Genomic DNA, 23,428 nt, shown 5'->3' with positions numbered 1-23,428 from the left:
TATTTGCTGTTCCACCATTCACTTCATATACTTGGCACTAATTTTGGCCTAGTTTCTATCAGTGTTCCTGCAACATCTGTGCTTCCTCGCAAGCTGTGTTTGCCATCTTGTCACATGCCTCGTAGGCCCAGAGAGAGAGAGATCATTGGTTACAGGTGGGGCTGTGTTGTCAGGGCCTCTGCATTTAGAGGCTGTTGGTGGGGACAGAACATGCCTACGATATTATATGGGTTAGCAACGTGTGACAAATATCCACGTTCCTTCTTTGTACATGGAAATGAATGTTAAGGCTGCTTCTCATAGGGCTGCTCGTTCTGTGTTACAAGTCAACGCTCAAGTTCAGTGTTCTTATGAGTTCAAGACCTGACAGTGGGGATGGAAACCAGATAACGATAACTTTACTACTCCCAAATTCAGCTGGATTCCAACTGTTGCTTGGGTGCCATGGCTACTGAATGGAGTTTTATTCCTTAAGAGCTCTCTCCTCCCCAAATCCTGGAGCAAGTTTTATGGAGGGGGTGCGGCACTCTGAGCACGGAACATTTCTGCTGATTAAGACATGCCCCCTCTGCTAATAACCACCATGTTGCCAAACCACGGTTGTCGCTAGGATTTATGCATTTTGGGGGGGGGGGGAGAGCAGAACGCCCACCAGTCACCATCCTCTGCCTGGCTCTGTGCAGATCCGGAATGAAATGTCTCAACAACGGTTGTTTTAAATGTCTATTTTTGACCCCTTGTGCACTGAAAAATCTGTCAACGTCTTTCTACAATGTGTACTTTTAGTTAAGTGTTTTGATTTACTTGCTTGATTTAAGGGGGCAGTTCCCCCCCCCCCCGCTACGCCCATGTGTTAAAACCCCATTTTCTGCTGGATATAAAAGGTGAATTTAGAAGGAACGCCAGCTGTTTCCTTTCTGGGGTTGGAGTTTTTTTTGGGGGGGGGAGATAGCGTGCTGCTTTGCTCGGTCGAATCGCAGCTTGCATTAAAAAAAACAAAAAAAAGCAACCCTGCATTTCTCTCGCTCCCGCCTCTACCTTTGGGGCAAGCACACAAAACCCCACCACAACTCGAGAAACCCCCAAGCCGAGCAGCCTTGCATAGGAGCCTTACCAGCACAAGTCTATGGGGACCGTCTTAAACAAACCTGCAGGAAGAGGAGGAAGAGGTCGCGCGCTGCGTGCAAGAAGCCCGAAGCCTCCCCATTGGCCCTCCGTTCTGTGCACAGCGAGCGGGCATAGGGGGGGCGGTCCCGTGGGCGTGGTCTTTTACCGGGGACCCCGCCCAACCCAACTCCCCTGGCCAATGACCGGCATCCGCCGTGCGGGGTCCCGCCCCTAGCGCGTTGAAAAGGGGACCCCGTGCTAGGGGCGTCCCGCGGGCGGCTCAGTCGCGGCGGCGGAGGCGGCGAGAGAGGGGCTGCAGCCGGGCGCTCGGGAAGCTGCTGGCGCGGCCACCTCGCCCGCGGAGCTTGGAAGGTGGCGGGGTTGGTCCATGGCGGCAGGCACCTCCTCGTGTTGCCGGGGCGGGCTGCAGCCGCTCAGGGCCACCGTCCCCTTCCAGCTGCAGCACCGTCGAGGCGGAGATGGGGGCCGGGCAGGTAACTGGGGGGCGGGGGCGTCCGTTAAACGAGACCTGGCTAGGCCTAACTACGTGGTGCGGGGGACGGACAGGGTAGGTAGCCGCTTCAGGGGGCAGCAGGTTAAGGGCCGTAGGTGGGCAAGCAAGCAAGCAATTAGGAAGGGGAATAAAACCGGTAAGTTCGAGGTGGGGGGGTAGAAAGTGTTTCTGAGGGCTGTTGGGGGGCTGAGCAGCTGGGTGGGGTGCAGTAGAGAGGGGGAAGTAAGGTGGGGGAGCCGTGTTGGAGAAAGGGGTGCATGAGGGCAAGTGATGGGTTCGGGGATGGGGGGGTGGGCTGAGAAAGCAATGGGTGCAAGTTGCTATTAAAATAAGGTGCAAAGAAGGCGAGGGGGGTTGAGGTAGTTTCTGAGGTAGTCGGGCAATTATTAAATTTGCTGCCTTTCATCTGAGGGCGATTGGTCTGTGGAGTTGAAGGGGCGAAGGTTAAGTCCTGGGGGGAGGGCAGGGCGCGAACAATGAGGGGACCCCCTCCCCCCAGTTTACAGATGATAATAAGCTTATTAAGCATGTTCAGGCAATCTGCAGGGACCCAAGTTGCTGGGTTGAACAGGCAGCAAAAACTCCAGGAGAAATTCTCCCATCAAGAAACTGTAAAGTAATGCACATAAAATCCTGCCTACATATTATACTGCTGGTGCGTGGGTTGGCTGTGTCCACACCAGAAAGGGATCTTTGGGAGCCTGGTGGAAAGCTCCCCTGAAAAAGGCCTACGCTTCGAGTGTTGGAGAAGGCTAAAACAACACAACGTTGGAGATTAATAGGCTGCAAGTATCATTGTTGCCATATGATGTGGCCACGCTTTGGAATGCAGCCAGAGTTGTATTATTTTGAAGGGGGAAAAGGGAACGTTGCACAGCTGAAAGAAGGCTCAGAAAAGAGCAGTTTAAAATGAAGTGGGTGTGGAGGAAGAGGATGGGCAGTGCTGGGTTTTTTTTTGGGGGGGGGGTGTTCCCTGGAGCTGCTTTGCACTGCAGGCTGGAGCTGTGCTTGTGGCCCAAGTTAGGATGCCTCTGTGGGAGAAGGTATGAAAATACGTATATACGGTGAAGAAACGGGATGGGCCAAATGTTGGATGGGAGCGTAGAAGAAGAAAAAGGGTCAGCTTCCAGAGGGGGAGCCATAGTAGCCTGTTGCAACAAAAACAAGAGTTGTAGCATTTTATTTTTTTAAGGACTAATAATTGATGGAGGTCCTGCAGGTGGAACCAAGCAGGTTCAGGTCTCAGAGGGAATATTTAGTGGCTTTCCTGGGCTGTGAAAATGGAGGCTGCTTGAACAGGTGGGGATTTGTAAAAACATTTGCAAATGGTCTTGGAACAGAGGAAGCTATAGGGCAGGTCAAACAGTGGGTGTGGAAAAGTTAGGCCGAGATCAGTGAAGAGCAGTGGCAGCTGAGGGCTTCTGTGTTGTGAAATGGTGGGAGCAGCAAGCACCTGGCGAGGGATGTGGAAGTAATGGGGGCAGCAGTAGTAGGGTGTTCTATGTATTTGGTGTACTTGGCTATGATAAATGGCTAAGGAACATGGTAGGAGCTTAATGTAGGTAGGACAAGAGAAGGATTTATTCTGGGGAAATGGGTGGGGACAGGGCAGAACATTGACAGAGATGGGGAGTAGTGGTGCCCCATTATAACACTCTTTCCCCTCTCTGCTGCACTTTGATTTCATTGCTATGATATGCAACCACCTCCTTTCTCTGAAGGGTTTTTTCTTTTTTGGGGGGGCGGGGGAGGCAACTGTATCTGGGTCATCTTGATTTAGCACCAGCCAGTTCGTGGCCAGTGTTCCTTTGCAGGCAAAATGGTTAGCCTATTCAGGTGATCCTGTACATAACAGCAAAAAGCAGGAGCTAAAGCTGTCGGCACATTTGTATGATGGATTGATCAGAAGTTGGAAACAGAGATAAGGATGTGCCTGTGCCTGTGGCAGCCTCAGTCTCTTGCTGTTCCCCTCCTCTAAATTCTTCTCTAGGGCGTATAGGCGCTGTGTGTTTGTGCTTTGGGAAGCTGGGCTTCTCTTATTCTGTGGGGAGCTTGGCTTGGCTTACTGATCTTCCTTTACTGCTGTTGTGGTTTTCTTGACTTACTGTTTTAAAGAATAGAAAGCCATGCCTGTTTAATCTTAGGGTGAGTACCTAGTGCCAGATCATAGGTACCTGTTGTAGTTCATATATACCTAACACCTTATGCAAGCTCCCATAAGAAGGGAGACTGAACTGTGAAAATAAAGCAATTAACAGTTGTTCGTTCAGGTTGTATTCTTGTAGGAATATATGTGTTTTTCCAGACCTATCCCAAAGAGTACGCCAGAACACTTCACAGTGCTGTTGTTTTTTATAAGTTGAGGAAACAGTGCATTTTGAGTGAAGTCTTTTCACCTCTGCACATTTTACTCTTGGAATCTCTTGCTCAGCTTGCTGGCAAAGGAGTGAAGTTCTTTCAGGGAGCTCTGGTTTGATCTGAGGCTCTGCAAGGCTGTATTGGCTGCCACATCAAACCATTGATCCAGCTTTTGGATGCTTTTTTTTAACTTTGCAGTTATCTCTAGCAGTAGGAAATGTCAGTGAAGGTGGATCTGATCACAACAGAGTTGCCTTTTGACCAGTTTGGTGGATGTTCATCTTATTGGAGAAACTGCTAAACTCTTTATCACTTAATTGGTGGGGGGGGGGTTATGATGTTGGGGGGAATTAATAACACTGGGCTGCTAGCTTATAGAAGCCTGTCTATTCTTGCTCCATGTGCAGCTTATGACAACTTACTAAATTCCCCCAGGCAGCACACAGCAAGTCAGGATGCTCTGAGGTCAGCAGCTGTCCTATCATTCGTTGACAAATGCATTATTTTCAGTTGCCAAAGACAGGACCACAATGAAATCAGTAGAGTGCAATGTTATGGCCAGACTCCATAAGAAATTGCTCCGATTTCTGGCCTAGCTGCTCTCCATTAAATTCATTAAAGTGTACCTTTATATCTATTTTATTAGTGTATTGATGCCAATGTTTTCCTTTGAAAATATTGAAACCCATCCTAATAAGATGTTTGATTAGTAAAAAAAAGGATTGCATTCTTCCATTTCCCCTTTTGAAATGAGCGTATCTTACTTCGTTTATCACCTAAAGGAGCTAATGTTGAGATCTGAACTGAAGGAATTGAATTCCAGTGTTAAAAAGTAAGGCTGTGTGTGCTGTGGGACAAGACTGAATAACTCCTTAGTGCCTTATTTTGAGCAGCTGACACACATCACAGCCATGATCTCTCTGTCCTAGCAAGGGGGTGTTCTGTAAAAACACCCTCTGTTCCCTAGTAAGTCCTTTCAGACCCTGCATTACACACATAGAGAAACTCCTCCTAGAGAGAAACTATTTCCCCCTCTGGTGGACAAAGGCATCCTGGGGACCCTCATGTAACAACATTCCTATCAGCAAAATGGCTGGAGTTCAGGGCATGTGTTTGTCAGCTCAAAGGGGAATACAGAAGTGTAGATTTCACTTGTGTTTTGTGTACATAGTACAAGCTGAGTGTGTTTAAATAAGGAACCGAGAGCTCAGGGTCAGATGATGCTTGATGCCAGGAGATTTGAGTGTTTGCACCTAGATCTGCAGAAACCCACAAAAGTGAGGGGGGGGGAGGGGGGAAGGTTACTACTTGAGAAGCAAAAAGGATATGCAGTGGAGATATTGCATTCCTGCTTTACTCTTTAAATTGCCCCCCTCCCACGCACATGCACGTTTCTGCAAGATCATGGCAGATCCAAGTTTAAACACACGCCTGCTTCTGTTTTCTATTACCAGCGCAACAAATGGAAAACGGAGAATTGCTCCAGAGATCCACACACAGATCCCACAAGGCATTAGCAACGTTGTAAGATTTAGATCCCCTCAAGGCTGCTTATCAAAATTAGGAGGCTGGGAAATGCCATCTGTTTTCAGTGAGACCTGATCCCTTAGATCCCATTTTCTCTTTCATTATGTAGTTCCGACTCTGGTACTAGTTAGGACCGAGGTGTGTTTTTTGTGTTCCTTTTTTTAAAAAAATACTACCTCTGTTACCAGAGGGCCTTGACAAATGACTCCCATTTGCAGAAAGTAGTTATTGCCTTGCCAGGGAAAGTACACGCAGTGCCTTAGAGGCATGCGAATTTATATTTCAGGCTGAGTGGGTAGAATGAAAGGAATACGAGATGGCAAGGCAGGTAATAGGCTCGCATGACGAGGTGGTTGGGTCCCCCCCCCAAAAAAAAAGGAGCTCTCAGCCTGCTTTGCATAGGATGTGTGTGCTCATGGCACCTGGGCAGAGGTGGTGGATGGAGCAGAATTAATAATATACAAAATCTTCCCTGTAGTGGTGAATACAGTGGGCACAGCCTGTGCTTTTTCTTTCTGTGTGGGGCGAAGGGATGTGGGCGTGAGAAAAATCTCTTTGACATCCGCCACCAAGCTGCTCTGCCGCCACCCTGCCTTCCTCAGCTTTAGGGAGCCTGCGGTGGGTGGTTAAAGAGAAAGCACATTCACCCTGCAGCTCCTCGTGCCACAACTCCTGCGGAAATGATGAGCTAGCTCTGAGCTCAGCATTCTGCCTCCTTGGTTACACACGTGTTGGGTGACACAGTTGAGCCTTGCACACTATGTGAAAACGATGCTTCCGGCTTCTGTTCAAACTCTGGCAGCTAGCCCCCAATCCTGGTACTCGCACAACCCTGGCAACAGGCCCAGAAGCTCTAAAATCTTGTAAGGTTGTGGTGGTAGTGGTTACTCCCTCAGTTAGGTGGTTAGCAATCCTAAATTTGTTGAGCACAAGAATTGAAAGGAGAAAGAGGAAACCTCAGTCCTGTTTTCATTTGGAGATGGTTGGCAGTGGAATCGTGGGAGGATTATCACCAGTGATATAACCAGTGTTTGCTTAAGGTGCCAAATGGCTCCTTAAACCAGGGTTACAGTCGCCAGAATGGAATGTCTAGTTGCAGTTTTTGGGGTCAGGCAGCTCGAAAGTCATATTTTTCAATATGGCTCTTTGGCGCCTGGAATTCTGATTGTGCAGACAAAATATAGCAGAATTATTCTACAGGATGTGCTGCTAGAGTGTGAAAACGGTCACGATCCAAGAATCCCTTGGCATGCGCCTCCAGATGGTGGAGACGTCGGTCACCATCCTGGCACCCGGGCATCTTCACTTGGCCTCAAGTGGCTGATCGGCAGGTGCAAAATGCACCTGGTCAATTTCGAACGCTGGATGCACATGAACAGAAAAGCGGCTACCAAGAGAAGGCAGGTAGCAGTGGGAGGACTGTTGGTGGCTGGAGATGGATAGCAACCTTAGATTCCCCAGCCTTGATCTGCTGCACCTGGAAAACAACACCACCAGCCCTGCCCATCAAGAGCAAGAACCCGGCCACTCCCATAGCTTGAGCCTACTCATTTGGAAGCACAGCAGGCTGCTGTCAGTGGGGCAACCCCACAGGGTAAGAAACTGTCCCTTTTGGGTCTCTCCTTCGTGGTGCGATTTGTTGTAGATGGACTTACTGAGACATTGGACCAGCTGGGATGGGGATATGAGTTAACTTGGCTTCTAAGTGAGAGGTGGAATGCTCTGTACCTCTATCTGTGTGGCTGGTAGGTGCTTTGTGGTTTTGTTGTTTAATATTGTTGCAATTAACCTGTATTCATAAGTTGAACCCTTGAACCAAAAAAGCAGCACGTAAATAAACCGTAGAATAACAAGTTGCCCCCAAGGAAGACAAGATCCACTATGGTTTGATAACAGTTCTTGCCACAGAACTGCATCACCCGGCTCGAGTTTTTTTCATATCACATGTTTCAACAGGCGCTAAACAGTTTATCATGGAGGCAAGAGTGAAGTAAGGAAATTACAAATGTACATTTGTATCTGGCAATCAAATCCATACACAATAGGTAAGCCTTGTCAGTTATGTCCTATTATCGCTGGGCAAACAACTCAACATTATGTAAGCCCTGTTGAGTCACCTTTTCATTTCGTTTTCTATTCTTAAAACGATCACCCCATCTTCATATCCTGCAAACACAACTGCAACAGAGGGTAGTTACCATCTGCTAACCCATCAAGACACTGACTGGAATATATTGGAGCAAAAGTAGAAGGAGGCAAGTTATTCTCTCCTTTATATATATATAAAAAAAAGGCTTTCAGCCAAAGTTTTCATATTTTGTGTGTGTGTGTTTTACCACCTAGGAAATTCAGCTGTTCGCTCCTCTTTCCACCAACGGCTCATGCCACCTCGTTTTATTTAAGACATATGCACCACTTTCTGCTATAAATAGTACAAAAGGCTGCTTGCAAATACCAAGGATAAAAATGGTGCCTGATGCCTATGTGAAAGATTCCCTCCTTGGTACCTTCTCTTCAGCTGCTCTGGGCCAGGCGGTTCCCCTGTCCCTGTGCTTTGAGGGAGGTTGCTGCAGAGAACTTGAGAGCAGAATGCTCTGCAGTTACCAGATGCCCATCGCCAGATGACAAACGCATCTCTTCAGCTGCCAAAAGCCCTGAACCATTAAAAAATCAGTGGAGTGCTATATTAGGGCCAGATTATAGAGGAGCAACTCCCGGGTTTGGCACAATTATGGCCTGGCTGCAGCATCAAACGGTTAATATGCCCATCTCCCCTAATATACAGAGACACTCCCCCCCCCAACCCCTTCAGTTGATCTTCCAATTCACTTTCAGCAGGAGTTTTTATTTCAGCATTGCATGGTGGTCTCTTTCTCTCTTACTCCACAATTAGGATGTTTATGAACGGTTTTTTAGCATTGCAGCAAGCTCAGTTGGTGGCTGAGGGCCAGGCAACAAGTTTCTGGTGGTTATATATGAGGTCTGGTGGCTGCCATTGCAGTCTCTCGATCCATACAGTTGCTGGGACTTGTCCTTTCAAGAGAAGAAGCATAGGTCCAGAGTGTGACCCACTGGCACCTCCACCGTGCGTCTGGCATCGCGGCTGCAGGATAGGGGCCAGTCGTAGGGCGTGGCCTTCTTTGGCTGATTATAAAATGCATTTGGGGCTGGGGTGGGGGCAGAAGAATCCCCTATTGCTGCTTACCTAGGGCCTCCTTGGGTGCAAAGTAGGCAGCAGTGGTACAAAGTGCTGTAGGTGAGCAGGCCGAGAATGCTAGCACTCATTCAACAGAGCGCCACCCTGCCCTGCATGCAGTGTGTCTGCACTCCCAGGTGCAGAAGTTTCATTGTCTCCATAAGCAGGCTTAGCACACTGTGGTACTGGGATTGGGGGGCCCAACTGCATGTTTCTTGCAAACACAACAAAAGGCAGGCGGAGGTTCTCCCTCCATCTCACAGAAGCGTAAGGAGCAGGAAGAGTTGGAATGAAGTATTGGAGGACAGATGCCTTTAACCTTTCTGTGCATACACCACTTTACTGCTAAGTCCCCCTCGCTTCCTTTGGACGCCTGTGTTTGAAATTAGCCAGGGGCCAGGGGCATTTTGCATCTGACTATCAGTCACTTGTGAAGATCCCTGGGCACCAGGATAACGCCTGACATCACCACCACCTGGGAGTGCAGGTCTGGGGATAATGGGATCGGGACTGTTTTCACACACTAATACCCCATCCCGTAGAATTCTATCAGTTATATTTTATCTGCACAATCGGAGTGAATTTCAGGAACCAGAATGCTTTTTCTGTGCAGCCTTAGCAGGAGCAGTGCACAACCTTACAGTTCATTGTTGCAGCTTGTCTTCACTTCACCCTACTGCCCTGCTCAGTTGTGAAGAATATTCTTACATTATGAATGGTCTGTGTCACCATTAAGGGAAAAAAACCCCAGAAGGAATAGGCTGATATATATCTGGGTTGTCCCCTGATAAAGTTCTCAAGGTTCTTAATCTAGCTCAAGATTGTCATCTGAACTAGCGAGATGTTTAACTGAGAATCAATCACAGCCAGTCCGTTATTTGAAAAATAAGACTTGAGTTGTGCCCCAAAAATGGCAACGACATTCTGTTTTGGCAACTGCAAGCTCTGTTTAAGGAGCGATTTGGCCCCTAGGTTTTATATTGTATCTGAGTTTTTTAATACTGTGGAAGGAAAACTACGTTTTAGGGCAGGGTAATTTAAAGTGGAGAAATAGTGGGTGGTTATTTCCCCCTAGGGATCTCCACTGGCATGCTCTCATAAGATGCACATGTGTCTAGCATCAGTGGGGGAATCCAGATGTTGCTGATCTGCATCTCTCAGCACCCCAGGCCTTGCTGATGGGAGTTGGAGCAGCATCTGGAGGACCAAGGACTCCCCACTCCTGGTGTAGCATGTCGTTCTGCTCCTGATCTCTTCCTCAAGAGCAAAGTTACTATTTCTTTACCCATTAGATATCTAAACATGAAACAGACGGGCAGGGTGTGGCAGTGGCAGCTGCCTGTTGCTGGTGCATTTGATTCCGAGAAGGCACTTAATTGTGGAGTGGATGCTAACGAAAGCCATGATTTCAGTCCTGGTCTCGTTCTCTTACCAAGCTGGAAAATGTGATGCTTGCTTCGGTCTAAGTTGAGTAAAACTGCCGTGTGAGCCACCAGCTAATTCCTCTCAGTTCTGTAAACTGGAAAAAAAATCGTGTCAACTTTTCCTGCGTTTGAGGTCCAAGTTGCTCGTTTCTATGCCTTTAGTACCCTCTCGTGTACCGTGGTGGGGTGGGGGGAGCCAAGTAGTCTTGCCTGGCATCATCGCTGCACAGATGGCTTAAATCTGGCATTCTGACAGCCTTTAAATGCAGAGCTGAGATCCTGATGGGGCATTTGTGCCGGAACAGTAGAGATTAGTCACCGCTTAATGGAAACAGTTCTGTGGAAGCTGAGATACAAACTGCTAACATAGGTTGTGCTTCTGAGCAGACAGGATCTTGCTGGTCTTGGTAGAGGATGATGCACCCTGCAGGTAGTGTGCTTGAGAGTTATCCTTCTCTGCCCTCCCCCCAAGAACCTCACCCAAGGGGGATGCTGTTTATTCTCCCCCTCTTTTCTTAAAGGTGCTTACGTCTTGAGCTTCTCCGTCCAGTAGTAACTTCCCCCTGATGCCTGGATATACAGTGGTGCCTCGCAAGACGAAAAGAATCCGTTCTGTGATTCTCTTCGTCTAGCGGTTTTTTCGTCTTGCGAAGCAAGCCCATTGACGGATTAGCGGATTAGCGCTATTAGCGGCTTATCGGATCAGCTGATAAGCGGCTTAGTGGCTTAGAAAAAGGGGGGAGGGGGGAAAACCGCAGGAACTCGCAAGACATTTTCGTTTTGCGAAGCAAGCCCATAGGAAATTCGTTTTGCGAAGCACCTCCAAAACGGAAAACTCTTTCGTCTAGCGAGTTTTCCGTCTTGCGAGGCATTCGTCTTGCGGGGCACCACTGTATGGGGTGTGGGTGGGCTGTGACTCCTCAAGAAGACCTCTGCACATGTTCAGAAAGTAGGCATTCCAAAGTGCATTGCCAACCTTAGGCCTCTTGACCCCCACTCTTAAGTGTAAGCCCTGGCTGGTGAATTTTACCAACTGTTCTCTCTCTCTTTCTCTGCTGAAGCACTCAAGGCTTTGAAATAATGGACTGCAAGCTCAGAGGCATGTCACAAGAGGGGCATAAGGAAATCCAGGCACCAGCTTTTCCATAACATTACCCATGTTTCTTGCTGGAGACTGGCTTCCAAACTCATGCCTGTTAGCTGTGATGGGTATGGGTATTCCCCCCCCCCCCTGTGCCTTCAGTTGGAGGCAGCTGTACCTCTGAATACAGTGGTGCCTCGCAAGACGAAATTAATCCGGTCCGTGAGTCTCTTCGTCTAGCGGTTTTTTCATCTTGCAAAGCAACCCGCTTAGCGCTATTAGCAGTTTAGCGGCTATTAAAGGCTTAGCGGCTAAAAGGCTATTAGCAGCTTAGCGGCTTAGAGAAAGGGGGGGAAATCGCAAGACTTTTTCGTTTTGCGAAGCAAGCCCATAGGGAAATTCGTCTTGCGAAGCGCATCGAGAAACGGAAAACCCTTTCGTCTAGCGGGTTTTTCGTCTTCCGAGGCATTCGTCTTGCGGGGCACCACTGTACCTGTTGCTGGAAACCTCAGGAAGGGAGAGTGCTCTTTTGCTAGAATCCTGCTTGCTGGTTGGCCACTATGAGAACGGGACGCCGGACTAAATGACTCATTGGCCAGATGCAGCAGGCTCTTCCTGTGTTCTTAACAGCCCAGAGTGAATGGCAGCTGGTCCCCGCATTGATCTGACATTGTGGGTCTTGGCTATCTCATCCCTTTTGCTGATTTAGCTGGGTGCAATTGCAGTTTGATGGAGTCAGTTCCAAGAGGGGGAGAATCCAAATGACTGTTGGACCCAGGCAACCAGTGGAGGGTGGTGGAAGAAGCACCACTGTTTTCTCCATGCTGCTTTTGGCTCCAGGAGAACAGCTGGGGATGGTGTGGTCACCTAGGGTTTCCCCCTGTGTGCCCAGTGATCATTCTTGCTTGCCGCAGTTTGGGCCACTCAGTGCTGCTGTCTGGAAGAGAGAAGGCTGCTTCTGCCTCCTCCCCACCCACCCAGTGCCGGAACTCTGGATTTCTGGGAGCAAAATGGAACCAGTGGGAGTAGTTTGGGCCAGAAGACTCGAGGCTTCTGCCCAGAGATTGTCTAGGCAGTGAAAACGGAGCAGCAGAATCTACTGGTCCCTGCTTGCTAATCAGCTGATAAGAAAGTAGGTTATGGAAACTAGCAAAGCAGAGGCTTCGGAACAGACGTGAGCAGTAGTTGGCAGTCATCCGCTTCTCAACCAGGGCAAAGGGAGCATTTCTCTCTGGCTTGCAGCACATTGTGGTGATATTTCACTTTTCAGGAACTTGCTGTTACAAAAAACCGAGGTGACTCATCCATCTGACGCTGGGGGTTTTCATTGGAACCTCTCCGCCAAATAGTTTCCTTGCAACCTAGGTGCTGTGCGCCAGTCCAAGAGCAGAGAGGGAAACCACTGTGAAACTTTTGCCTTTTTGGGGGGGGGGGTAAGCACCAGGCATGTTGGCTAGTTAGTGTGTGTGTGTGTGTGTGTAGAGCTGGGGGTTGCTGGTTAGTTGGTTGGTCAGTCGGGATGCTGCTTGCCAAATGGAGCAAACTGGGCGTATTCTTGGCTGGGTGGAAATGTTTGGATGCCGAAGGACAAAAATTCCACTTTGCGTCGTCGGTGTGGGTGGATGGAGCTGATGGAAGAGAGCTTTTATATTGCGAACAACTGCTGGCTCTTCTCCTGCCTAGCAAAGAATGGAAAATAAGAGTGTCTCTACTATGAGCTGGATGTTTTAGCTATTGGGCCTAGTGGAACTGTAAGCAGTAGGATACGTGTCTGGGTGGAGGGGAGAACCCAGAGCAGGCTTGCCCAGACTTGGGTCTCCAGCCGTTTTCCAACCACAATCATCCCTTACCCACTGGTCTTGCCAGGTAGGGGACTTGTAGTCCAAAAACAGCTGGAGAGACAAGTTGGGGAAACACTGATCTAGAGTATCTTCCTACCCCCACCCCACCCAAAGAACTGGTGTTCTCCTATTAGCCTTGACTATTGCCCACACTGTTGGGAGCCCAAAACGCCTGGAGGGCACAAAGGCTGGCATAGAATTGGCAGTACAGTGGTACCTTGGGTTACATGCACTTCAGGTTACATACGCTTCAGGTTACAGACTCTGCTAACCCAGAAATATTACCTCGGGTTAAGAACTTTGCTTCAGGATGAGAACAGAAATCGCGTGGCGGCAGCAGGAGGCCCCATTACCTAAAGTGGTCTTCAGGTTAAGGACAGTTTCAGGTTAAGAACAGACCTCCAGAACAAATTGAGTTCTTTTTTTAAAAAAATAATATTTTTTAGTTTTCCAACAAATTGAACACAACACTACAAAAAACCAAAAAAGAAAAAACATACAATGATACAATACAATACAAAAAACAAATAAACTGCAAAACACTAACATACAACTAACAAAACAAAACAAAAACTATTTAAAACACAGTCCAATTTCAATATCTTATCTTTCTTTCACTAATTTCCACGACCTCCTCACACCCCCCTTTTTGTATTCCACTTCTATTGTTTCAGCAATTCCTTTCCATCTTCCTCTGTTTTCTATCCTATAATTGTCTTAACACATTCTAACCTTATTTTTCCCTTTAATGCTCTAATAATCTATTTATACTTAATTCCTTATAACATTTCTACTAAAGCCATATAACTTCATTCCAACATCTTTCTAACATTCATTAATTTTACAGTATTTCTGTAAATAGTCTTTAAACTTTTTCCAGTCTTCTTCCACAGACTCTTCTCCCTGGTCTCGGATTCTGCCAGTCATTTCCGCCAATTCCATGTAGTCCATCAACTTCATCTGCCATTCCAGAACAAATTAAGTTCTTAACCCGAGGTACCTCTGTGTCAATTTTCCTGGGTTTCAACAGTGTCCAGAGTCTGGGTCTGTTTACTACGGCTTCCTTGTTGCAGCCAGGCTGCTCACAATAATAATAGGCTCCATCTGTGCTATATACATTGAAAGCAGTTGCACGACGCTTTAAACGGCCATGGTTTGCCCTAAGGAATCCTGGGAGTGGTAGTTTGTTAAGGCAGCTGGTGGTTGTTAGGATTCCCCCCGCCCCTTTCCTCTCTGAGCTACAGTTCTCAAGAGTGGAAGTTAACAATCAGTCCCTCTTCTTAGGGAACTCTGGGAATTATGGTTCTTCAAAGGGGAACAGGGGTCGCCTAACAACTCCCAACAACATCCTTAGAAGGCTACAGCTCCCATGATTCTTTGGGGGAGTCCATGTCTTTTAAAGGGGTGTGTTGCTGCTTATATAAATGTGTAGTGCAGATGGGGATCTAAATGTTTCCTTTGCTGCAGGTGTTGAAGATTTGTGGTGCTCGTTTTGTGGTGGTTCTGAAAGAACTTCTCCACATGGGAAATTTCTGTGGAATCTTAATACTTTGGGTCATTGCTAGGTTGCTGTTTTTCATTGTGCTACTCTTGTCAAAAGGTTTTGCTTCTCAGAAGGTTTTGCGCTGCGACTTGGGACTATTGCTGCCTGTGCCTCCCTGCAGAATGCAGTGCAAAATAATAATAAATAATAATAATAATAATAATAGCAGCAGCCAAAGTTCTTGGGTGCTATCAACAAAAGCTGCATAATTCTTCTGTTGTTTTTATCCTAATAACTCCCGGCCAGAAGAAACTCAAAAGTGGCTAACAGTTAAAACATGCAGTGCTTTCGAACTACTGTAGAAAGATGACGTGGTCATACTTGGCAACTTGTGCTATACTTGGCAGCTCCCCTAAGGCTACTAATAATTGTGGTTGTACCTTGTATCTGTACTCCTATTTTAGCGTAGCTAGTGTTTACAACCTATTTTATGACTTATGGTTGTTGTAGTAATTTGCAGCTCTTATTTTGCGATCATGGTTTTGGTTTAAACAATCGCGCTGTAAGAAAAGGGCAACCCACAGTTGCGTATTGCAGTAAATGGGAAACCAAAGTGACAGCGCTTGTCAGATCATCCGAAGGTTGTAAGGCCTGCCTAGGCAGAAGCGTTGAGCAATTTCTCAGCCATTCCAGCTGCTTGAGGCTGATGGGTCTTGCAAGGAGAAAAGTCTTCCAGGCTACAAAAATGTTGCTTCTGTTTAAGGTTTCTTTTCATATGCAACGTGCATTCATACCGGTGTATACTTAGCTGCACGTATAAGTATGATGTAAGAATGCCTGAGCACATGGTAAACTTATGGAACCAGACCGCACATGAGACATTTGGTTTTTGCAGCAGCATGAAACACTTCCAGCACTCAGACCACTGTCTGGAGGAGAGTGGTACATGCACACCCACACTCAAATAGAGAACTCGGCTACCCATGCATTAATTCAAAGAGAATATTTTATTGCAGCGTTGTTGGTTGGACTACAACTCCCATCATCCCTAGCTAGCCAGGACCCCAGCGGTCAGGGGTGATTGGAGTTGTAGTCCAACAGCAGCTGGAGACCCAAGTTTGAGAAACAGTTTTATTATTAAATTTCTACCTCGCCCTTCCAGGAAAAATGGGGAGTTCTTCCCAGCACGGGGGTCAAGCTGAGATGAGTAGCAGCAGCAGTTCAGATACCTGCTGTACCGCTAGGGAAAAACAGTGCAGAAGTCGAGCGGAGAGGGGAATGTGGGACTCCCATTAGCTCTTGTGGCTCTGGTTGTATTGTACGCAACAGTATTATATTCCATTGTGTGCATTGATCGTATGTAATCAGTCCACTGAATTCTATCCAGATGTTTTATTTCTGGCCCTCTGCATCTTGCAGTCGTATGAACTAGGAAGGGACTGTTGCATGCCTTCCTGAGAGCCAATGCAGCTGAGTATTGGGGGGTGCGAGGAAGGAGCAGAACCCCCCTTTTTGCCTCCTCTCCAAAATGCTGATTCCCTGCCTCCACCTTCGTTCAGTGTGTAAAGCAAGACTAGGGAATTAAAAAGGAGCTGTCCCAAACGGAGGAGCCGAAGATGTGAGGCAGCTGCCAGACTGGTGGTCCAAGATAGTGCCGGTTCCATTTATCTCCGAGCTGTTCTGTTCTGGACGTTCCCCCCCACTCCCCAGATCGGAGATGCTCAGCTAGCGATGGGAGTCTAGAATATGCAGCCAGGTGTGGCTGGGCTGAACCCAGCCTAATGGACTAGGCTGATAATAGAGCTGTGCTGTAAACAGGACACCCCACCCTGCCTCTGCTTCTCTCGCATGCCATCTTTGTCTTGCAGCGAGCATTGTTTTGCTGCCCCTGGTGTATTTTTAGGCCTGTTGCTTTGACGGGAGCTGAGAAGTGCTCCAGGCCAGCTGTTGGGACTGCAATCTTTCTTGGCTCTGCTCTCTCTGTCTGTCTGTCTGTCTGTGCAGCCACTGATTTCACAGGTGCCTTCAGCGTGGCAGGGCCTATCAGGTGCGAGTTATATGGGGGGGGGCGTTTACCAGCTGACCACCCCAACCCTGGAATCGTGAGTTTGTGCAGATTGCATTTCCACCACTGAGCAGCCACACCTCTAGGGTTAAAGGGCAGAGCTTTCGGGCTGCTGAACCAGCCTTCCGAGCTGGCTTGCGACTGCTCTGAAACGGAGTGCGCATTGCATGCGCCTCAAATAGAGCCTGCCTGATGCTCAGTCAACAACCGGTGGAGGGGGGGCGCCTTAAATAGCTGCTAAACTGCTGTGAGTCAGGAGCTCTGAATCTGAGCTGCCAGAGATCTCTCCTTGGCAGCGTACCAGGAGGTCCTGGCTTTGGTTATTACGAGTGCATATTAATTTACGTGTAAATGAAAAAGCAAACAATCTCCAGCCTTGGGGCTTGGGTTGGCATTTCTCTTTTGCTTTAAACGCAGTAGCTTGGAGCGTGATGGCTGAAAGCGAGCTGGGAGCCAGGAAATCATCACTTCAGAGCTCTCCGGCTCAAACCACAAATTTGTGGGTGGCTCTGTGCCACTTGGTCTGTCTCGGCACTTCCACCCCCAAAGTACATCGATAACGCAGGCGTGTGCTGTGGGAGGGGCTGTAGAGTTTGCTACGAGAACGTGTTGTGTAGTGGTTAGATATTCCATAAATCTGAAGTATTACAATGCGGTTCTTGGGGCCTTTGCAGCTCATGATAACAGCCTTTTCATTTCTTCTCCCTAATCAGACTAGTACCAGTTACTTGCCGATAGCCCAGTATTCTGCTGCTGCTGCTGCTGCTGCTGCTGCTGCTGCTACTGCTACTACTACTACTACTACTAAAGTGGGGAGGGTGAAAACTTTGATGTGAGGGGGTGGCTGCTGCCCCCTTTTTTGCTTTACGAAAGAAACTGGTTAGGTGAGAGAAGGAAGCATGCACTCTGTGCCGGCAAGCAGGGGGTATCTAGCCTTCGAAAAGCTAAATATGTAAAAGCAACCCCCAAGAAATGGGGAAGCTGGACAGAGCAGGGCAATAACATACGCTGGATGCAGTGTTCAAAACTCCCATTGTTCTAGGCCAGGGGTCAGCAAACTTTTTCAGCAGGGGGCCGGTCCACTGTCCCTCAGACCTTGTGGGGGGCAGGACTATATTTTTTAAAAAAGAATGAATTCCTATGCCCCACAAATAACCCAGAGATGCATTTTAAATAAAAGAATACATTCTCCTCATGTAAAAACACGCTGATTCCCGGACCATCCGCGGACTGGATTTAGTAGGCGATTGAGCCGGATTCAGCCCCCGGGCCTTAGTTTGCCTACCCATGGTTCAGGCCAGGCATAGGCAAACTCTGGCCCTCCAGATGTTTGGGGAAACAATTCCCATCATCCCTAGCTAGCAGGGCCAGTGGTAAGGGATGATGGGAATTGTAGTTCCAAACATCTGGAGGGCCAGAGTTTGCCTATGCCTGGTTTAGGCGCATTTTGCGACAGGGAATTTGGTTAGCATTTGGTTTCTGAGCTCTGAGCGCAGTACTGTGCCTACAAATTCAGATTAAAACTGCAGAGTATGGAAGGAAAGGAGGGCCCTTTTCTGCCTCCCCACTTCCAGCTACTCTGAAGACTGGAGAAGAGACCCTCCTAAGAATATTAGGGGTGTGTGCAGGGGAAGCACTAGGCCATGTGAAAAATGAGCATAATATTTTAGCTGCAGTTCATTCATTTTCAGCTTTGTATTGTTATTAAAAAATGTGTGCCTAGACATTCCATTGCTGCGCCCATAACTTAGGTTTAAGGTGTCATTTAGCTCCTAGCTTTCATATCTCAGTTTCTAACGCTGCTTGGATGATGGGCAACTTCTGGGGTCTAAATGCAGCCCTCCATGCCTTTCCGTGTGGCCCCCAAGGCTCTTCCCCAGGCCACATTTTCCTTAAGTGTATTTGTTTTGCATGGCTGGAATGTGTCCTTGAACTGCAACCATGAACCTTGCTTGCCTAGAAATAGGATGCAGAGATAGGCCTCCGTGTGTGGAAATAATCTGTCTTCTGCCTGGACTGTTGTGACTCACTAATACCCCAGCCTGTAGGATTCTATCAGTTACATTTATCTGCACAATCGGAATGAACGTCTGGAACCAAAATGCTTTTTCTGTGCAGCCTGAGCAGGAGCAGTCGCCATTAACGAAAAGAGGTCTGAATAGGCCAATACAGTGGTACCTCAGGTTACAGACGCTTCAGGTTACAGACTCTGCTAACCCAGAAATAGTACCTCGGGTTAAGAACTTTGCTTCAGGATGAGAACAGAAATTGCATGGCGGCAGCAGGAGGCCCCATTAGCTAAAGTGGTGCTTCAGGTTAAGAACAGCTTCAGGTTAAGAACGGACCTCCGGAACAAATTAAGTTCTTAACCCAAGGTATCACTGTATATATGTGGACTGTTTCTGGAGCAAGTGACTTTTCTTCTTTGAATTCTCAAAGATCTCAATCTAGCTCAAGTTGTCATCTGAACTAGCCAGATGTTTAACTGCGGATCAATCACAGTCATTTGAAAAATAAAGACTTTACAGCCATCTTGCCCCCAAATGGCAACTAGACGTTCCATTTTGGCAACTGCAACCTTGGTTTAAGGAGCCATTTGGCCCCTAGCTTATATCTGTGTTTCTAACACTGGTGGAGAGAGCGCAGTTGCACCTGGGTCCTCCTTGCAGGTTTCCCATAGGCATCTACTTGGCCCCTGTGATGCTGGACTAGATTGGCCTATGGCCTGATCTCTTCTGTTTTTAAGGGGCCTGACTCTGCACAAGGCAAAGCTTCCTACGTGTCTTGAGTCTCCATTATGATTAAACTGCATGCAACGCTGTTCAGGGCACAGCTTGCCTTATATCCATCCGTCAAGTTTCTTGAGGTGGCTTTGCAAGGTAGATGATGGAGGCATTGACAATGGCGAATGTCACATATATGCCGCTCAGGACCCATGTGGTTAATAGCACTTGTGAGCGCTGTACAGTGTGCTTCCTTTGCCAATGAGCTGGCCCCGTGCATCTGAAATAAAAAAAGCAGAGGCTCTTGAGGTTTCAGTAATAAAACCTGCTATAATTAACACTTAAGATCAGGCACCGTGGCCTGCCTAAGTCTACCTAGTGGCTTTAGATAAAGTTGGATCATTGCTCAGGGGTGTCCGCTTCTGATGACAGTCTAAGTTTCCAGGAGGGGGTATCTCCTATTCCTACCAGGAGATGCTAGGGGTTAAGACCTTTTGCCTTCAAAGTTTGTGCTTTTACAACTGAGCTGTGGTCTCGTTCCTCCCCTGCCAACAAGCTATGGCTTGACAAAGCTGAGATCTTGGGTCCCCGAACTGAGGCTTAGCCTATCAACTTCCAGAAATGCTGGGGACCAGGGACTGGGAATGCTGGGAAGCAGGAATGTTCACAGCGCACAGCTGTTCCTAAATATGGCTGCAGCCGTTGGCATCAGAAATAAGTGCATAAAATAGACTTGCCCCAGCACAGTCAAGGAAATAGTAATCATCATTTTGCTAAGAAAATAGTTGCAAGTCCTTTTAATAATTTGGGGGGCTGGGATGGGGAGGCCTACACCAGGCCCAGCCTACATGCGTACAGTCTGAAAATAAGAGGAGGGGATGCATTCCTGTTCAGAAGCAATTGGGAAGCAAAGGTATTAAGATGCAATTAGATGTCTGTCCCAAGGGCTAGGTGTTACACCATCTCATCTCCTATTTCATCTCTAAGCCTGTGCGGAAGGTTCAGCTGAGAGAATAGCCCAAGGCCACTGAGCAAGCCAGTGGATTGGGGGGGGGGGCGTGTTTCTCACGCTAAATTGGATACAGGTGCAGTTTGTTCAGAAGGTGCTTAGATTGCCTCTGTTGCAAAGGAGGTGTGAGTCCGCCTTTCCCTTTGGAAAAACCCAGGGGAGGTGCAGCCAGTCCTTTTCACGCATAGGTTCAGAGTTGGAAGGGACCCATGAGGGTCATCTAGTCCAACCCCCTGCAGCACAGGAATCTTTTTGCCCAACGTGACATTCGAACCCATAACCCTGAGACTAAGAGTTTCACGTTCCACCAACTGAGCTATGTAGTAATAATAATAAAATTTATTTTTATACCCCGCCCATCTGGCTGGGTTTCCCCAGCCACTCTGGGCGGCTTCCAACAGAATATTAAAATACAATAGTCTATTAAACATTAAAAGCTTCCCACAAAGGGCTGCCTTCAGATGTCTTCTAAAAGTCTGGTGGTAGTTGTTCTCTTTGACATCTGGTGGGAGGGCATTTCACAGGGCGGGTGCCACTACCGAGAAGGCCCTCTGCCTGGTTCCCTGTAACTTGGCTTCTCACAGTGAGGGAACTGCCAGAAGGCCCTAGGCACTGGACCTCAGTGTCCAGGCAGAATGATGGGGGTGGAGACACTCCTTCAGGTATACTGGACGGAGGCCATTTAGGGCTTTAAAGGTCAGCACCAACACTTTGAATTGTGCTCGGAAACAGTTGTTGCTGCCTGTCTGTCTTAAAGGGGAAGGGCAGTAGTAGTGCTTTGTTTACAGGTGCACACTTTCCAACTGACTTGTACAGGACTTAAAGAAACGCTTGGAAACTTGTTGGTAGCTCCTGCGTCTAGAAAGCTGACCTGTTGCGTCGGCGCTTCAAGGTAGAAAAGTGAGCTCTTCCTGACTTTGTCCCGGTTTGCCTGTCACAGTAAACCGTAGCTAGGAATATGCTGTGAACACAGAGAGGGGTCCTGTTTTGTTTCTCCCCTAACATGCGCACAGGAGTTGCAAACCGCACTTCTAGGCTTAGCTTTCTGTCTGATCGTGGTGTTTTGCTCCAAACAAACCACAGTGCAGAGCCAAGGTTTATTCTCATGGCTCGTTTGAGCTAAACAAATGGTCCATCGTAAAGCTATAGCCAGATATCCTGGCTTGTCGCTGCTGTACATGGTAAGGAGAGTTGCGTTCACAGTAAAGTATTAACCATGCGTGGCAGCCTTTGCGTCCTGGAATTCCAAATGCCAGCAATAATTAAATAGTCGAACAAATTTTAAATTGGCTACAGTAAATAAGCAATGAAAGCAATAAAACGGCACAACAAGTAACAGGAGGTTGATAGCAATAAAAGGAAAAAGAATTGAGTTGCTGACGAGCAAAAGCAGAGTTTTGACTGAGCATCTTATAAGCAAATCAAGAGAGGATCAGCGGAGTAAAAAGAGCCACTCAGATTTGCATGAAATTTGTGCATGCTGGTGTGTGCGCTGTGCATAGAAATACAGTACATTTTACTCTAATACAACTCACTATAGTGGGGAAGCTTGGCCAGCTGACCAGGGTGCCTATTCGGTCTGCTGTCAAGGTCCTGACGGTTGTTTGGCAACATCAGGACCCCTCCTGCTCTCCCTTCTTAGGGTTCTTGAAACTGGGCTTGGACCAGATAGCCTTTTGAGCCTGTGAACGTGTCTTCCATAAAAAGTAGGGCTCATTGACCATCTTCCACATGAGCTTTCCTTGGGGAAGAGTTCCCAAACCCGGGAACCGCTGCAGAGAAGGCCTTAATTCCATGTGCCCACCGGCCACATCTTGGATGGCGAGGGTTCACAGAGAAGGGCGTCAAATGCCATCCAAGTGGGAGGAGGCAGCCTTAAGGAGAGCCTGGCCCCAAAGTGTGGGCTTTAAAGGTCAAAATTAGCACTTTGGATTATACTTGGGAACGGAGCCAATGTAGATGGCACAACATTAGAGAGCTCCGTAGTCCAAAAAACAAAATCCAAGCTTTGGTAAAGTCTGTGGAATGTTCTCCCCAGGGAAGTTTGCCTGGAGCCTTCATTATACACCTTTAGGCGCCAGGCAAAAACGTTCCTTTTTAACCAGGCACTTGGTTGATCCGATTTACATCCTATGCCCTTTTAAAATTGGAGGTGTGTGTGTAATTGGGTGGTTGTTTTTATTTTTATTAGGTATTTTGTGTTTCTATATCTTGATTTTATTATGTGAACCACCCTGAGACCCCCGGGTATAGGGCATAGCTGTCAACTTACAGATTTGAAAATAAGGGACCAGCAGCCAAAATAAGGGACTTGCAGCCTCACCTGTTCCAGGCACTCCAGTCTTCCTGTCCTCCTGCAGTCTGGTCAAATTCATGCTGGTAGCTTCGAGAACACTGTCCAACCAACTTTGTAACCAGAGGTTCAACTGAATAGAATCTGAATCACATGCACCACAAGGCCTATGCAGCCTCAACTTAAGATGGCTCCCCGGCCTGGCTTTGCACTGCAAAGTTTGCAGCAGCATATGCAGCAAAATGGTGTCCAGCATTCAAAAAACCCCTCAGCTTGCATTAACTAGCCACACACAAGGCATGCAAGCTCCACCCCCCAGTCGTTCTTAGACTTCTTATTGGGTGAGGAACACAGCCAAGCAACACAGTTGGAGCCTCCCTCCTCCCTGGCTGGCAAGGAGGGAGGGAGAGGAGCTGCTTCCTTTGAAATTTAAGGGACATCATCAATAAGGGACAGCAGCGGGACATGGCGCTGGAATAAGGGACTGTCCCTTCAAATAAGGGACACTTGGCAGCTATGGTATAGGGTGGTATATAAATTCTAATAATAATAAAAAATGAATTAATAATAGTACTCTAGGTGCTGAATTTTGAACAAGCTGGAGTATCCAAATGGGGAATCTATTTTGTTAAAAAAATACTATTTATTAAATTTTCCACTTTAACAATCCAATCAAACCATATTAAATATTCCAAATTATACATATTATTCAATAATCAAACAGTCCAAGTATTATGCCAAATTATATTTTTTTAAAAAGGAGGTATCTTCCCATGTTCTGAGGTTGGGGGCTCTGATCATCTCATA

The 23,428-nt window shown here is 47.5% G+C and overlaps 2 protein-coding genes across 3 annotated transcripts in view; one reads left to right on the top strand and one right to left on the bottom strand.

The window, feature by feature from the left end:
• The window catches only part of KAT7 (lysine acetyltransferase 7), a 35,398-nt gene extending 34,160 nt beyond the window's left edge, over window positions 1-1,238 (bottom strand). The window contains exon 1 of the mRNA XM_083469823.1: window positions 1,115-1,238. The gene's annotated coding sequence lies outside the window, so the exon portion shown is untranslated. The remainder of the gene's footprint in view (window positions 1-1,114) is intronic.
• A 145-nt stretch (window positions 1,239-1,383) lies between these two features.
• Window positions 1,384-23,428, top strand: part of FAM117A (family with sequence similarity 117 member A) — a 41,297-nt gene continuing 19,252 nt past the window's right edge. Inside the window, exon 1 of one of the 2 annotated variants that reach the window (XM_083470047.1) lies at window positions 1,384-1,601. In XM_083470047.1, the coding sequence (XP_083326173.1) occupies window positions 1,496-1,601 (106 nt within the window). In that variant the 5' untranslated portion in view covers window positions 1,384-1,495. Of the gene's footprint in view, window positions 1,602-7,496; window positions 7,552-23,428 lie in introns of those variants that run through there. The other variant, XM_083470048.1, reaches the window with a different exon arrangement.

The sequence above is a fragment of the Podarcis liolepis genome (assembly GCF_965112155.1).
Source record: "Podarcis liolepis genome assembly, chromosome: 13".
NCBI classification, from domain to species: Eukaryota; Metazoa; Chordata; class Lepidosauria; order Squamata; family Lacertidae; genus Podarcis; species Podarcis liolepis.
The sequence above is the reverse complement of the archived record's forward strand: the minus strand, read 5'-3'. Positions and strand labels throughout refer to the sequence as shown.